Here is a 16366-nt window from a genome sequence, read left to right as displayed (position 1 = left end):
GCGCAGTTCTTCAGGAACTGCTGGTCGTTGTAGTCCCATCAACTTATTGGCTCTCCAGACCGATACTATCGATGAGGATTGGCGTTAAGCAAGACTCGTGGAGTGGCGAGAGTCAAGCCACGAGGAACTCACTTTGGAGGCGGAGTCGACCTAGAAGAGGCCCAGGATCGGTACAGATAATCGTCACTGGTGTTGATGGTTCTTGAACAGGAATTGAACTCGGGTCCGCCGGGTTCGTAACGCCGTGCGTTAACCGCTGCGCCACCGCTCCCAACTACCCCTACACACGCGCACGGTCCATGCGGATAGCTGCCCGGACGCGTTAACTCGCAAGAGTCACGTTCCATGCAAACGCATTTTCATTCGATCCCTTTGTATCGACGTTGCGTTTATCGCAATGGAAATCCATCTCATCTCAGCTCGCGTTTTTCACACCGCTTTCACATTACGCACATCATCATCATCAGCACGGTCATCATCATCATCAGCAGCAGCACGGTCATCATCATCAGCACGGTCATCATCATCAGCACAGTCATCATCATCATCAGTACGACCATCATCATCATCAGTACGACCATCATCCGCATCGGCGCAGGTTCCTCTCGCCCAGTATGAACTCCATTGAGCAAATTATGGGTGGGGGGGGGTTCAGAGGGGGAGGGGGCTGGGGGCTGTGCGGTGAGGGTGGGGGGTGAGGGTGGGGGGTGAGGGTGGGGGGTGAGGGTGGGGGGTTGGGGGTTCTGCCATGGGGGGGGGGGATCGAGGGGGAGGGGAGAATGGGAAGTCTGGGGGCGCATGCGGTGACGTGCAGATGAGACTGATTCCATTGATTTCGAATTAATCTTTAAATACTCTTTATTTATTTATTATTCGGCCTAAGACCCCTGGAGGACTCTCTGCGTGAATGCAGAGTCACGCCCATTGAGTTGTCGCGCCCTCGGGGCTCCAACACAAATCCGAGGAAGTTGCCACTCGCGCGTCACCGTTGTTGTTGCGCTCGAGTCAAATGCGTTGGAGTTGGGAGGAGCGGTGGCGCAGTGGTGTGCACCGCGCTATGGGCCCGAGCCACTGACAGGTGGCGGAGGTATTGTCGCGGGCGTATACCTCCAGCACCGTTTCGTCCAAGCCGCACTGACCCAGCGAGGTGAAGTATGGTCAAACGATCCTCGAACGACGCCGCGTGGGGAGGCCTTCGTATAGCAGTGGATTGAGAAAGGAGCCGTACACTTCGTGCCATCATCATAACCAGTAAGTCAAGTTGGCGACTGGTTGAGTTATTTGTTCGAGTTAAACGTTAAAATGAAACAGACCCTGTCTAATTATGACTCCTCATTTGTTTAAAGCTTCGGTCTGCATTTGCTGTTAATAATCTGCGGCAGCCCAGTCGCGAGAAACGCACGTGGGAGTTTACGAACATCACCCCGTGACAATCTCGGAAGCTCTCATCACCATCATCAAAAAGAACATCGTCATCAGCCATGGTTGATCCACTGCTGGATGAGGGCCCTCTTCCCCAGGCCGTCGCCACTTCTCGCGATCCTGCGATGCAGTCATCCATTCAGGACATGCGGCTCGCTCTGAGCAATCATCGCCCCATCCCCTTGGTGCACGATTCGCAGTCGCTGGCTGCCACTCAACAGTGATCAGTGTTGGCCGTCGACCGTCAATCCGTCTAGCGACGGGTCCTGCCGGAGCCCACTCACTGCTCGAGTTAATAATTATAATAATACAACAACAATGCTCCTCCTTTACCCAGGAAAGTGTCACCGAGTCTCAAGATTCATTTTCAAGAGGGTGCTGCTGCTGCTGCGGTACTACATGACGAGAGGTTGGCTGTGAGTGAGAGGGGTTAACACACATACTAAACTCCGCACAGATAGATTCATGAGTTCACCGCTTCTCTGTCAACTCCTGACTACCTTCCCAACTACTACAACGCCTGGAATGTGTCTGTGCAGTCTCCAATCTTACCTACTGACCAGCAGTGGATAGACAATGGCTGATTATGTTTGTAGACAGCTGTCCGATGGTGTGTTCTGATTGTACACCCTGTTGTTGTTGAGCGGCACATTGTCCAACGGTTCGCTCCACGTGCTGTGTGTGAGCTTTTTCAGGAACAGCATTGCGGTACAACCAAAACTAACATCGGATAGGCAACAGCTGATGATGATGATGATTCTGATGATGACACTGATGATGATGCTAATGATGATACTGATGATGATGATGATGACGACATCATATTCTCTGGATTATAATACGTCCACACACATACGCGCATATATGTCGGATTATGAGGCGCACCCCAACTTTTCTTTTAAACTAAACTACTAAACTATTTCCATTTTACCAGGTAAGGCCCACTGAGCTAAAAAGTTTTTTTTTTTTACAGAAACGACCTGGCCACAAATGAGAGTTCAACGAAGTGGCTTATCACGTGGAAACGTATCGCTTCCAAATACTCTCAATCTTGATTTGAAGCTTTCGTGACTGCAGTAATCCATACTCTGTGGTTCTTTCGGGAAAGTTACGTAGGTAGAAAAAATAATATACATCACGACGTTTCGATCACACAACACAAGCCTGGTGACGATTGCTTGCGTCGCGATCGAAACAATCGTGATCTCTAATTTTTTCTACCTACGTGATTTCACCTAAATAACCAAAGAGTGCAAATACTCTCAGCGCGCGTTTCTAAATGCACAGACAGAAAGACAACTTAAAAAAAGAGTTCCCTCTTAAAATCTGGAGAATACCGTCGAAGTAGAATTTGCTTTTTATGCAACGTAGCAACAATCCTGTAGTGAGAAGATGAGTTATGTAACTGGATGGGAGTATCGGAGGAGGAAACATGTCTTCTGTTAGGAGAGAAGTCATCTTATTTCCTGCGCGAGTAATCTTATTACGTTGCCCCATGATACTTTGGCCGGTGCGGTCTCGATGCGGGCAACGTGGGAAGAGGGGAAGGAGCGGGAGGGGGGTTATGCCAGTTGCCGATTTGATTTAGAGAGCTAATCGATAGTTATGAGGATTGATGGCTGGGTGGGGGAGGGGGCGAGGCGGGGGAAGGGAGCGAGGGGGAGGGAGGGAGCGAGGCGGGGGGGGCCGAGGGGGGAGGGAGCATTGTCTAAACGACGTGACGTCACGAGACGACTTCTTGTGACACACAGTGACAAAACAAAGACAAAGATCCCCCGTGTAGCCTGAACAGACTGTTGGGGCGAGTGCTGTTAGCGAGTACCTATGAAGGTCGGCACGGCGCACGAGGGGGTGGGTGGCCAGCACCACGCCCGGCCGCCTTTGTCTCCCCAGTGATGTTCACAGATCGCACCAGGTACTCATTCAAGGCTGAGTCGACCTAGGGGAGGCTCATGACCAGTTAAAATAATCGGCACTGGTGTTGGCCGTGAGCGGGAATCGAACTCGGGTCGCCGGGTTCGTAGCGAAGCGCGCTAACCGCTACTCTATACACGGTGACACACCCACACGTACACGCACGCAGTAATATACACACCAGCACAACGAGCTACAAATCACACACAGTGACACAAGGAGAGTAGCACACGCGAATATGCACATGAAACCAACTAAACAGCTTCACACTGACACAATCATTGACAGTGGCACACAAACATACTGATACGATGGAAACCGCGACAAACATTCACTCACTCGCAAAAACAGCGTCGCTCTCCGTTGTTGCTGGAGGGCGACTGCCTCCAACTCCCCTGCAGCATCCTTCACGAACCTCCCTCGCAGAGGCCGATCTTGGCACCGCTGGTTTCCCGTCATCGGCAAGTCCACTCAGCTCCAAATCCGTCTGTACCACATCAGCTCCACTTCTCTAGCCCGTGCCGCGCTCGTTTAGCCTCCTGTAACGGGCCAAACAGAAGCTGACTGGGCATGCGGTGACTGGGTCTGTGGGCTACGTGACCCACGGAAACGCAGCCTCGTTCACCGGAGGAGCTCATCGATGGGTTTGCGTCCAGATCAATTCAGAGATATGTGAGCTACTCCACATTTCGCAAGCACAGAGTAGAGAGGGCACAACCGTGACCGAGATGAACCGTAGCGTCGCAGAGAGCGGCAGGCTATGTTGCTTCAACACAGCAGCGTTATCTACGACCTATGACAAGATAATGCCGCTCGACTGATTCGGAATAAGAACTCTGCTGCCAAACCGTAGCGAGTCACGAGCACACTGCTCAGATACGTAAACTCCTCCACTCTCTACACACGTGCCTCGTCACTCGTGGGGATGTGAGATGGTAGAGGGTTTGGTGACATCAAGTGCACCAGGCAGGCGCTCTATTCTTGTGAGACTGATGGAAGGGCCCAATCTCTTAGTGTCACGCTCCAGGTTCAACGGCGGAATCTCCGACTTGTATCAAAGTGAGCAGCAATTTACCAAATCATCCGCATGCGTAACATGGTTGATCAATGGGGAGTCATCCCTTAACCGCACCCGGGCATCGATCAGCCTCCCATGCGTTCTGTATCAGATGGAGATTCTTACAGCCATGCGCAACCTCTCGAACTGCGTGATCAAAGAAGATGTTAAATAGTGCAGGGGCCAGAGAATATTCGTGTCCTCACGACCAGCCGCCTTTGTCTCCCCAGTACTGAACTTTACACATCGTAGCAGGTACCCGTTTATGGTTGAGACTACATAGGAGATGATCAGGACCGGTGCAGATGTATGGCGGTGATGTTCGCCGTGGCCCGGAAGGGAACAGGAGTGGCTGTGTTCGGAGCGCAATGCGCACGCACGCGAGACAGACACGCGAATTAGACACGTATCGCCTCGCCCGCGCATACCATCCTCCCCCGCATCATTTTAGCAGCCCCCCCACCCCCTCCCCCCAATACCACCAACACCCCCCCCCCCCCCCACAAAACCACATCTCCTCCAGCGACCCCCCCCACCACATCCCCAAACCCATCCAGCCCCTCCACGCCCCAGCGTCTCTCGGTATAAATATCCCGCGGCGTGATGCGGGATAGAGACAGAGAGATCGGGCTGCCCTGGGGCAAGCGGAAGAAGGAAGCACCCAAGCCGAGCCCAGCCATCAGGTGAGACTGACACACACCTGTACACACACCTGTACACACACCTATACACACCTGTACACACACCTGTACACACACACCTGTACACACACCTGTACACACACCTGTACACACACCTGAGCACACCCCTGTACACACCCCTGTACACACCCCTGTACACACCCCTGTACACACACCTGAGCACACACCTGTACACACACCTGTACACACACCTGAGCACACACCTGTACACACACCTGTACACACACCTGTACACACACCTGAGCACACACCTGTACACACCCCTGTACACACACCTGTACACACACCTGAGCAAAGATCACCCGTGTAGCCTTCACAGACTGTTGGGGTAAGTGCCGTTAGCGAGTAGCAGCTAGGAAGTCCGGCGCGGGACACGAGGGGTGATTGGCCAGTAACACGTCAAGCCGCCTTTGTCTCCCCTGTGTGGCGATGTTGACACACTTCACCTGCTACTCATGTGAGGCTGAGTCGACATAGGGGAGGCCCAGGACTGCTAAATATAGTCGTCACGTTGATCGCGAGCGGGAATCGAACCCAGGTAGCCGGGTTCGTAGAGCAGCGGGCTAACAGCTGCACTTCCGTTTCCCACACCTGTGTACACCTGTGTACACCTGTGCACACCTGTGCACACCTGTGCACACCATTGCACACCTGTGTACACCTGTGCACACCTGTGCACACCTGCAAGCAACAGGTGCACGTACGCCAAAGTGGTTTCTTGCCTCGCATTCAGCAGTGAATCGTTGGCCATCTCCCTCCATTCACAGTTCATTCAGCTCGTGATGGAATTTCCACATTCCTTTGACGGGGGCGAGGTTATCCTCCTTCCATAGGCGACAACCACTTGTTGACAAGTAGCGCAAAGTGGTTACTCGTTTTATCCACCACGATAGGATGATGGGCTGAGATAACTCGCAGGCTTCCGCTTGCGAGTCGCTCGCTCTACCGCATACTTACAGATGGGATCGCGAGATATCATCAATATCTTTTATACAAAAAACAACTATACATCTCTTATTAAGACTTCTCTTCTACCACAACGTGGCGTGTCCGTCACAACGACAGCCTTCGATGCGTCTCCACGTCGTCTTCGTGCTAGCTGCTGTACGCCGCGTGTATTCGAGTCAACCGTGGCGATATCGAACCAGGCTAATCCCTGCTGAGCGGCCGAGATCTGACGAGTTCGCATGCAGGGTGATTTGGCCGTAGACGTGTATTCATATTACTGATATCAACATTCAGTGCTTGGGTAATCCACTGCTGGATGAAGGCTTCTCCCTCCTCCACGCCATGTCATGTCAGTCTACGGTTTTTTGCCATACTTCACCAGGCGGGTCAAGTGCAGGATGGTCGCCACTGATGTTAGCCGATGATTATTCCATAGGCGAATTATAATAACAAAATACAATCCTGGTTGGCAGGGGGGTGTCTCAGCCCATCAAACCTACGCGGTCGATAAAGTAAGTACTACGTTGTGGAGAAGTCAGCAGTGTATGGTTGTCGTATGGGATAGGCTCGCCCCTCCTGCCGTAGGAATGTGGAATTGACACCACTATCTCGGCAGGGCTATGGACAGGAGATGATCACCGATGCCCCGATGCTCGTTTGAGCGGCAGGAGATCGCTCGGTCCAGACCCTCAGTGCTGTCTCTGACAACAAAGATTTCCATATCGATGGGACCTCTTTGCCAGTTTCAAAATGATGAAATAATAAGAATAGGCTTTTCCCATGCTGGTATTGAAACAGGTGTTAGGCCAATCAGTTTCAAAGACAATGCATACATGACCAGAGCATGTTTGTTGTATGTTTTGCCGCAAGTGTGTGTGGTTAATGCAGGCTTGATGCCGTGCAATAGGGTATTTAATTGGTGTTTGAACATCTGTTTTATTGCCGGAAAGGGTAAATCCTCTTCCTATTCATCCGCATCAAATGTTTCCATCGCATCTTTAGCAGGCACGTGGCAATGCCCTCACCTCCAGCCACAGAGGACATCTCCCAGAAAATTAAAAGTACCCCGGACTTTTTATTTTGTCAATAAGTCAATGATCCTGTCCCCTTCCAATAACCCCGGAGCGTAAAGAGAAGACGACCCTCGCCTCTGAGAGCGGAAGTTCGCCAGCATTGGTTCGAGCGATCCCGACTCTGTTTGCGGCTGTCGAGACACTGCGTGTCGAAACCGGTCCGGAATCAGAATCGGAATCAAGATTTGTATTGTTACTGCAGGAATCCGATAAGCTACGAGGCTATTTTAACACAGATGTCCAGCAAGGGACGGGTAAGAACGTAACACACTTAATGAGTCGATTCTGTTGAATTTACGCACGCACCGATGTGTAAGATGGGCAGTGTATTCGAGCGTGCGGCTGATGGGATGTGTGGGAATACACTTTCATTTTGTTTTTTTACGTGGAGAGACGGAGATGCGAAGGAGGCATTGTCCGCTAGCTCCCTGATTTGTCTCACCCTCTCAATGTCCGTCTCGTTGCATCAGCATCAGCCGATATCGATAGAACTTCACCAGATTTCCAAAACGAGCCGTCGATCGGCTAAATCACTGATCAGTGAATCTGCCATCGTTGCTCTTTATTTGCCATGCGACGGAGCAGGGAAATACCGTAGATGTTCAGCACTCGCGGTTCGCGGCCCTGCGCTATTATTGTCCTGCTATGCGATGCTGACCTCGCCTCGCGCTTTGCGGGCGTGACCCTCGTTGGCATGAGCCGGAGCCACCGGGCCCCGCCGTGTGGCCGCGGGGACACCTCCAACGCACGCGCTTTCCCAGAGGCACACTTTGCAGCAGCCAGCATTGGTGACCGTACTGTGCTGATGAGTCCTGATTACAGCGAAACCGGCCCAGCGTCTGCGCATCATTGTTGCTGCTGCCGCTGCTTTCAGTTGGTGTCATATTTCGTCGAGTTTATTTTGATTCACGTATAGATGCGTGTCTGAATGGATGTGTGTATGTATAGATGTGTGTATGTATAGATGTGTGTATGTATCATTAGATTGATGTACGTTGAACTTCTTTCGCACCGTACGCAGCCAACCGTGCCAACCGTAGCATCGTGGTCCTCTAGAAGACAACAGGACCACGATGGCAGTTCTCCAGCAACTGCGGATTCGTGTTTTGCACAAAGCACAAAGGCGGAGCGCTCTTTGTGCATTTTGGTTGTCATGTTTGAAACTCAAAGTCACTGAGCACAGGGCTCAAAAGCCCAACACGCCAAGCGGTCAGTAACAGACAGCACCGTTATTATTACAGTTGAAATCGACAAAGAGTGTAAGGCGTTTCTTGAATTGAGCGAGGTTATTGTTTCTGTAAGAGTTGGGGGGCCAGAGACGATGGTGACGACGACGACAATGGGCGAAGGGAATCCCAGATGGGAGCAGCGCGAGGAATACAGCAGAGAGAGAGAGAGCGGTGAGGTGCAGTGTGGTGAGTGAGTGGGTGGGTGGGTGAGTGGTTTAATGAGTATGTTGTTACGACCTGCAGTGTGGTGAGTGAGTGGGTGAGTGAGTGAGAAGGTGAGTGCTTGAGTGTGTGTGTTGTTGTGACCTGCAGTGTGGTGAGTGAGTGGGTGAGTGATTGAGTGGGATGGTGAGTGAGTGAGTGCTTGAGTGAGTGTCTTGTTGTGACCTGCAGTGTGGTGAGTGAGTGGGTGAGTGATTGAGTGGGATGGTGAGTGAGTGAATGTGTTGTTGTGACCTGCACTGTGGTGCTGGTTGAACGCACTGGTGGATGATGAGATGAAAGAGTCGATGTGGTGTACCCGAGTGGAGGAGCAATCAACGAGTGAAGTTAACGGCAATATCAGCTCCGGTAGTAGCGCTAGAAGAGTGATAAGTAGGCGAACGACCAAGTCACCGGAACGCGCCCGATCTCGCTACATCTCGCAAGCTCAGCAGGTCTGAGCCTGGTTCGTGCTATCGGCGACCTCGTTGTGTGACCAACCAACCCGCCCTGACCGGTGTGGGGAAGTCCCGCACTGCGCGGGGGAGACACTCATCCAGCAGTGGATGACAAGCGTGCTGTACATGTCCAGGGGGTCGCTTCTTCTCCTTTGCTGCCCACCACCCTTCCCCCACCCCCCAACCACACTGCCCCCCTCCCCCTGCTTGGTAAATCACAACCCGTGCCCTTTAAAACGAAGTGACGGCTAGCATCCAGATTCACGGACACGCATCGCTCCGTGCGCGCGCAGTCGAGGAATGGCTGAGATTCCTCGACAGCGTCCAACGCAGCTGAGTGCGCTGCGTGTTCGGAGAGAGAGAGCGAGAGAGCGGTGGGCTCCGTGGTTAGCGCATTGCGATTCAATTTCCCATCCTCGGCCGAAATCAGTGAAGGGTGATATCTGAACGGATCCTGGTCCCCAGCTAGGTTGACTCAGCCTTAACTGGGCGCGGTGTGTGAGCATTGGCCCTGTGGTAGACAGAGGCGGCCGTGCGGGTTGCGAGCCGCACCACTCGCCTCGTGCGCCGTCCCAGCCTTCGTAGGCGCCCGCTAACAACCCTCGCCACTGCAGGCAGCGCGTACCGAGCACATCGCTTGAACCACGGAGTCTCGCGAGTGCGTTCTGCTCGACCGACAATGGCAGTCGCATCGCGTCGAGCCGGGTGGCTCGCAAAGTGTCGCGCAACGTGCCTTGAACTTCTTTGGCACCGTACGTGGCCGACCGTGCACTATCTCACTACGTGCCGTTACGTTGCGCTTAAACACATCGTCTGGTGATGCTGCTGCTGCTGCTACCGCCTTGGCAGCGGTGCACAATTCACAAAAGCACAACCCCCACACACTCATAAATGAAAACACCGTGGCATTATAAAAAGGTAATGTATATTATACGCGACGTTTCGGGAAACGCGCCTACTTCGCAATGGGTGTCGCACCGCGTCGCACACGATCGCGCTATCTCACTGACTGAGCCTCGCATCTCGCCGCGTCGCGTGATGTCGCGTGATGTCGCACCGTGGTCGTGTCGCACACAAATGCATCGCCCTGTTGGTGTCGCGACAGCCCTGCTGTATCACTCCGGCAACAGCAGCAACAGCCGCAGCAACCGCAGCAGCCGCAGAATCCGCAGCCACCGTCCCCGCTCACGATGTCTCCGCGCCACGCGTCGCTCCTCCTCGCCTGCCTCGTCCTCTCGGCTCGGCTCAGCGGCTCCAGAGCCGCGCCTCCCAGGTGCACACAACACGCGCGCGTGCGGCTCTCTCTATCTGTGTCTCTCTGTCTCTCGGTGTCTCCCTGTGTCTCCGTCTCTCTCTCTCTGTGTCTCTCTCTTTGTGTGTCTCTCTTTGTGTCTCTCTGTGTCTCTCTCTCTGTGTCTCTCTCTCTCTTTGTCTCTCTGTGTCTCTCTCTGTGTCTCTCTGTGTCTCTCTGTGTATCTCTGTCTCTCCGTCTCTTTCTCTGTGTCTCTCTCTTTGTGTGTCTCTCTTTGTGTCTCTCTGTGTCTCTCTCTCTGTGTCTCTCTGTGTCTCTCTCTGTGTCTCTCTGTGTATTTCTGTCTCTCCGTCTCTCTCTGTCTCTCTGTCTCTCTATGTTTCTCTATGTCTCTCTGTCTCTCTGTCTCTCTGTCTCTCTCTGTGTCTCGCTGTCTCTCTCAGTGTCTCTCTGTCTCTCTCAGTGTCTCTCTGTCTCTCTCAGTGTCTCTCTGTCTCTCCGTCTTTTGCCCCGGTAGTACATAGACTAAAATTGGAACGATACAGAGAAGATTAGCATACCATGGTCTTGGGATGCCGCACCAGATACTTATTTGAGGCTAAGTCGACCTAGGGGAGGCCCAGGACCGGTTCAGAGCGGGTATCGAACCCAGGTTTCCGGGTTCGAAGTGCAGCGCCCTAACCGCAGCGCTACCGCTCCCTCACTCACCAACCCACCCACTCACCCACTCACTCACTCACACACCCACTCACCCACTCACCCACTCACTCACCCACTCACTCACCCACCCACTCACCCAACCACTCACTCACTCACCCACCCACTCACCCACGCACTCACTCACTCACCCACTCACTCACCCACCCACCCACTCACTCACTCACCCAACCACTCACTCACTCACCCACCCACTCACCCACCCACCCACTCACCCACTCACTCACTCACCCACTCACCCACCCACTCACCCACTCACTCACTCACTCACCCACCCACTCACCCACTCACTCACCCACTCACTCACCCACCCACTCACCCAACCACTCACTCACTCACCCACCCAACCACTCACTCACTCACCCACCCACTCACCCACCCACCCACCCACTCACTCACCCACTCACTCACTCACTCACCCACCCACTCACTCACCCACTCACTCACCCACTCACCCACCCACTCACCCACTCACTCACCCACTCACCCACCCACTCACCCACCCACTCACCCAACCACTCATCCACCAACTCATCCACGACCTCACCCCCCCCCCCCCCCCCCTCCCATTCACTCACTCACTCACACATCCACAAACTCACCCCATTTACTCACTAACTTATTCACGAAAGCTCACCCAACTCACACATTCATACACCCACTCACTCATTCATCCACCCACCCACTAACTCATTCATCCACCAACCCACCCACTCGCTCATTCATCCACCCATCCACGAACGCTCACCCACCCACCCATCCACGAACTCACTCGTCCGCTCCTCCACCCAGGCTCATCCTGGAGCAGGGAGGCCCGCCGGGTGTGGCGGGCAGGCTGCTGGGCGCGCTGGTGAGCGGCTACCTTCGTCCCGCCGGCGACGGCAGAGGGCAGCAGCAGCAGCGAGATGACGAGGAGGAGGGGGCGCAGTGGGAGTCGGAGCCCCTGGGATGGGATGGCAGGTGAGAGCCCACACCCCCCTGTCTTCCCCCGTCGGAGGTTCGCAGTTCGACACCAGTAGGCGCGCCCTGGAAAATACTGGCGGGTATCTTCACCGTTAAAGCGAAGCATTGTCTGTTTCACAGCAGACGTTAAAGACTCCCCCCCCCCTCTTTCCGTGCTATTACTCGCCAAAGATGGCCACTGTTGTGCCGGCGTCACGGTTCAAGTTTGCCAAGTAAAAAAAGATACCGGCAAATGGCACAATTGGGTTCACACACAGAAGTAGCAGTGGCGCACTAAAGCCCGCCTTGCAGGCCGGGCGCTGAGCCATACCCGTATCGACACGTGGACAGCTGCCACTGGGGGTGCTCCCTTCGGCTGTGTTGAGATGAGACGCAAGTCGCGTATCGCGCGCGGGGCGCTCTGAGGACGAGGGCGCCTCTTTCAGAACCAACGATCTCAATCAGAAACAGAATATTTAGCTATCCTGGTGGAATCCGATGGGGCAGGTCAGAACGTTACAATAGTGAACAGTATAACACAACGATAGGAGTGTAAAGTAGAGAGGAGCTGCTGCGTTGGCAGTGGTGTACGAGCACAACCCACAAATGAACACACTCGTCAACAACTCTACGGCTTGATTTGTTTTAATCGACGACGTTTCGGGCAATGGCCCTTCTTTAATGACAGCGGTGTTGCCGAATGTGTAGCACGTTTAAAACATAAAGTCAATATCAGTGTTACCTCCACGTGTCAATTCGTCTCTTCACCTCCCCTCCCCTCCCGCAACCCCGCCGCTCCCTCTTCCTCGCAGCTCCGAGCGGGACCTCGCGGTGTCCAAGCGCTGCGCGGGCCTCAGCACGTGCATCCTGGCGGACCTCACGGACAAACTCCATCGGCTCAGCGGCACGCGCACCAACGTGGGCGTCGGGACGCCTGGCCGAAAGCGACGCGCGGCCCCCTCTTCCTCCTCCTCCTCCTCTTCCTCCTCCTCCTCCTCCCCCGCAGGGATCTCTCGGGGAGGCTCTCAAGGCCCGGGGGAGATCTCCTCCCCCTCCTTCTCGTCCTCCTCCAGCCTCAAGCCAGGGTCGCTCCCACCGCGTGCGGTCTGAACCTGGGGCGGCGGCGGTTGCTGCTGAAGTCGTTAGCGTTCCATGCCTCCTTCTTCCCGTCTCTCTCTCTCTCTCTGTTGTTAAATACCTGCGACTGTATTCTATCTGCGCCCCCACCCACCCATCCACCAACACAACCCTAGCCGCCCCCCACCCCGCCACCCGCCACGAGTTCGTGTCCCCGATGGGAGTGTGCGCGTGTGAGAGATGCAGCAGGCGCGTGGGGTCTTCATCATCCACGCGCGTGTCCGGGCGCGTGGATGAGAGCACGGAGACACGAGTGCTCACCGAGCCGTGACGAGCGCGTGTTTGTGTGTGTCTGTGTGTGTCTGTGTGTGTGTGTCTGTGTGTGTCTGTGCGTGTCTGTGTGTGTGTCTGTGTGTCTGTGCGTGTTTGTGTGTCTGTGTGTGTCTGTGCGTGTCTGTGTGTGTCTGTGCGTGTCTGTGCGTGTTTGTGCGTGTCTGTGTGTGTCTGTGCGTGTCTGTGCGTGTTTCTGTGTGTCTGTGTGTGTCTGTGCGTGTCTGTGTGTGTCTGTGTGTGTCTGTGCGTGTCTGTGCGTGTTTGTGCGTCTCTGTGTGTGTCTGTGCGTGTCTGTGCGTGTCTGTGCATCTGTGTGTGTCTGTGCGTGACTGTGTGTGTCTGTGCGTGACTGTGTGTCTGTTTTTGAGGGTGGGGAGCGGTAGTGTAGCGGTTAGCCCAACGCTGCGCTACGAACGCGGCGACCCGAGTTCGATTGCCGCTCACGGCCAACACCAGTGGCGATTATCTGAACCGGTCCTGGGCCTCCCCTAGGTCGACTCAGCCTCAAATGAGTACCTGGTGCGGTGTATACAAAACATCGCCGGCCTTCATAGGTGCTCGCTCACAGCACTTGCCCCTACAGTCTGTTAAGGCTACACCGCGTTACCGGGGTATGGGCGTAGCAGTGGGCCAGCAGGCGGCAGTGCGGGTCGAGGGCCTTCCCCGCTCACGGAGGGCAGTGCGGAGTCGGGGTGTCTCCGGGCCCTCTCTGGCTTTTCCACCCGTCACGAAATGAAAACCTCTAACAAGCGGAATTCAAGGTCATACGTCTGCAATGTGGTAGGGTCCTCCTGAAACATCGAGTCTTGAGACTCAGTGAGGTTTTTTTATTGATTTAGTTCGTCCTCAATGGCAAATAAAGTGTCCGGTGGTATTGTCATTTGGCCAAAAATTCCCCACCTCTCGTGCCACGGGGTGACATCCGTTCACGAACGCCAAGTCACTTCGAGACGTGCACTCCTCTTCACGTGATGACCCTGCAGCGATTGCGGTGTTTACTTTGGCGAAGGTGTCATGCGTAAAACCGGTCGTGCTGTCGGCGCCCTGTTCTGAATGTGATGTACACCATCTCTCGCTTGCTTGCCCTGTCTCCCTCTCTCTCTGTATGCATATGACATGCAATTATATATATATATGAAACCCGTAGTACCGTGCAAGTATGTGTGCAGCATGGGTGCATCGCGCGCATCGTTATTACATGCATATACGATGATTATTAATTATGATAATAACAATACTACATGTCATAGACTGTGAATAGTCGTATCTGTGTCGGGTGATTATATAAAATGACTACGTGTGCTGGTGATGCGGAGTCCAATGCACATGCCTTCAAAATACACACGCGCACGCACGCGCACGCACGCGCACAGAAGACGACGATGCTGCGTGTAAATTGAAAGTATCCAATAAATATTTTATTTATCAAAAGTCATGCGAAGCGCACGTTTCGGAAGTCCCTACCTTTGCTGCATGGTACAGGAATCCGCGTGTGGCCACTTGGCCTCGCTACCCCCACAACCACCACCACCACCAGCAAGCCACTGCAATCGTCTCAATCGTTATCCATCATCATCAATAGCAGCAGCCACGTTCAATCCACCGCTGGATGAAAGCTTCACCACTCTACTGCGCCGAGCGATGGCCCATGAGAGCTCAGCTTAATTAATCGCTGCATCTCCGCGGGGGACATCCTCATGGGCGCTATTTCCTCATGTGACTGCCACTCCGACGTTAGTCTCGACCGCCGGGGTCATCGCCCCATCCTCTGGCCACGCGTCTTGCCCAAGCTCGCCCACCAGTGCACTTGGAAGTCATCATTTGTGAGATGGATGGACTTCTCCCCGTAATGGGAATGTGGAATTTCACCACTTACTCAGACATTAAGATGAGAACTGCTCCCCCCCATGCCCCCCACATTGCTCGTCAGAGAGACATATAGGACACACATCACATTACTGCATTGTACACAGCACTCACACACAGAACACACTAAGACACGCAGAACACATGGACACACTACACACACAGTGCACGCCACACAAAGATCCTCCGTATAGCCTTGACAGACTGTAGGGGCAAGTGCTGTTAGCGAGCACCTATGAAGGCCGGAATGGTACACGAGGGGGTGGATGGCCAGCACCACGCCCGACCGCCTTTGTCTCCCCAGTGGCGATGTTTACACACTGCACCCGGTACTCATTTGAGGCTGAGTCGACCTAGGGGAGGCCCAAGACCGGTTCAGATAATCGTCACTGGTGTTGGCCGTGAGCGGGCATCGAACCCGGATCGCCGGGTTCATAGCGCAGCGCGCTAACCGCTACACTATCGCCACACACACAGAAACACAGAAACACACACATACACACACACACAGAAACACACATATACACACACAGAAACACAGAAACACACACATACACACACACACAGAAACACACACATACACACACACACAGAAACACACATATACACACACAGAAACACAGAAACACACACATACACACACACACAGAAACACACACATACACACACAGAAACACAGAAACACACACATACACACACACACAGAAACACACATATACACACACAGAAACACAGAAACACACACATAAACACACACAGAAACACACACATACACACACAGAAACACAGAAACACACACATAAACACACACAGAAACACACACATACACACACAGAAACACAGAAACACACACATAAACACACACAGAAACACACACATACACACACAGAAACACAGAAACACACACATACACACACACACAGAAACACACACATACACACACAGAAACACAGAAACACACACATAAACACACACAGAAACACACACATACACACACAGAAACACAGAAACACACACATAAACACACACAGAAACACACACATACACACACAGAAACACAGAAACACACACATAAACACACACAGAAACACACACATACACACACAGAAACACACACATACACACACAGAAACACAGAAACACACACATAAACACACACAGAAACACACACATACA

General features: G+C 53.5%; 1 protein-coding gene across 1 annotated transcript; it reads left to right on the top strand.

The window, feature by feature from the left end:
• Positions 1 to 4938: 4938 nt before the first annotated feature.
• On the top strand, positions 4939 to 14755 carry LOC116945650 (uncharacterized). Its single transcript, XM_032960175.2, has 4 exons — positions 4939 to 5076; positions 10109 to 10276; positions 11765 to 11932; positions 12727 to 14755. The coding sequence occupies exons 1-4, from the start codon at positions 4997 to 4999 to the stop codon at positions 13022 to 13024; spliced, it is 714 nt and encodes a 237-aa protein (XP_032816066.2). The 5' UTR covers positions 4939 to 4996; the 3' UTR covers positions 13025 to 14755.
• Positions 14756 to 16366: the final 1611 nt, after the last annotated feature.

This window comes from Petromyzon marinus, chromosome 24, assembly GCF_048934315.1.
Source record: "Petromyzon marinus isolate PM22_M1 ecotype Great Lakes invasive population chromosome 24, UKy_Petmar_22M1.pri1.0, whole genome shotgun sequence".
Classification (NCBI taxonomy): Eukaryota; Metazoa; Chordata; class Hyperoartia; order Petromyzontiformes; family Petromyzontidae; genus Petromyzon; species Petromyzon marinus.
Note: the sequence above shows the minus strand (reverse complement) of the source record. Positions and strands in the feature narration are given on the sequence as shown.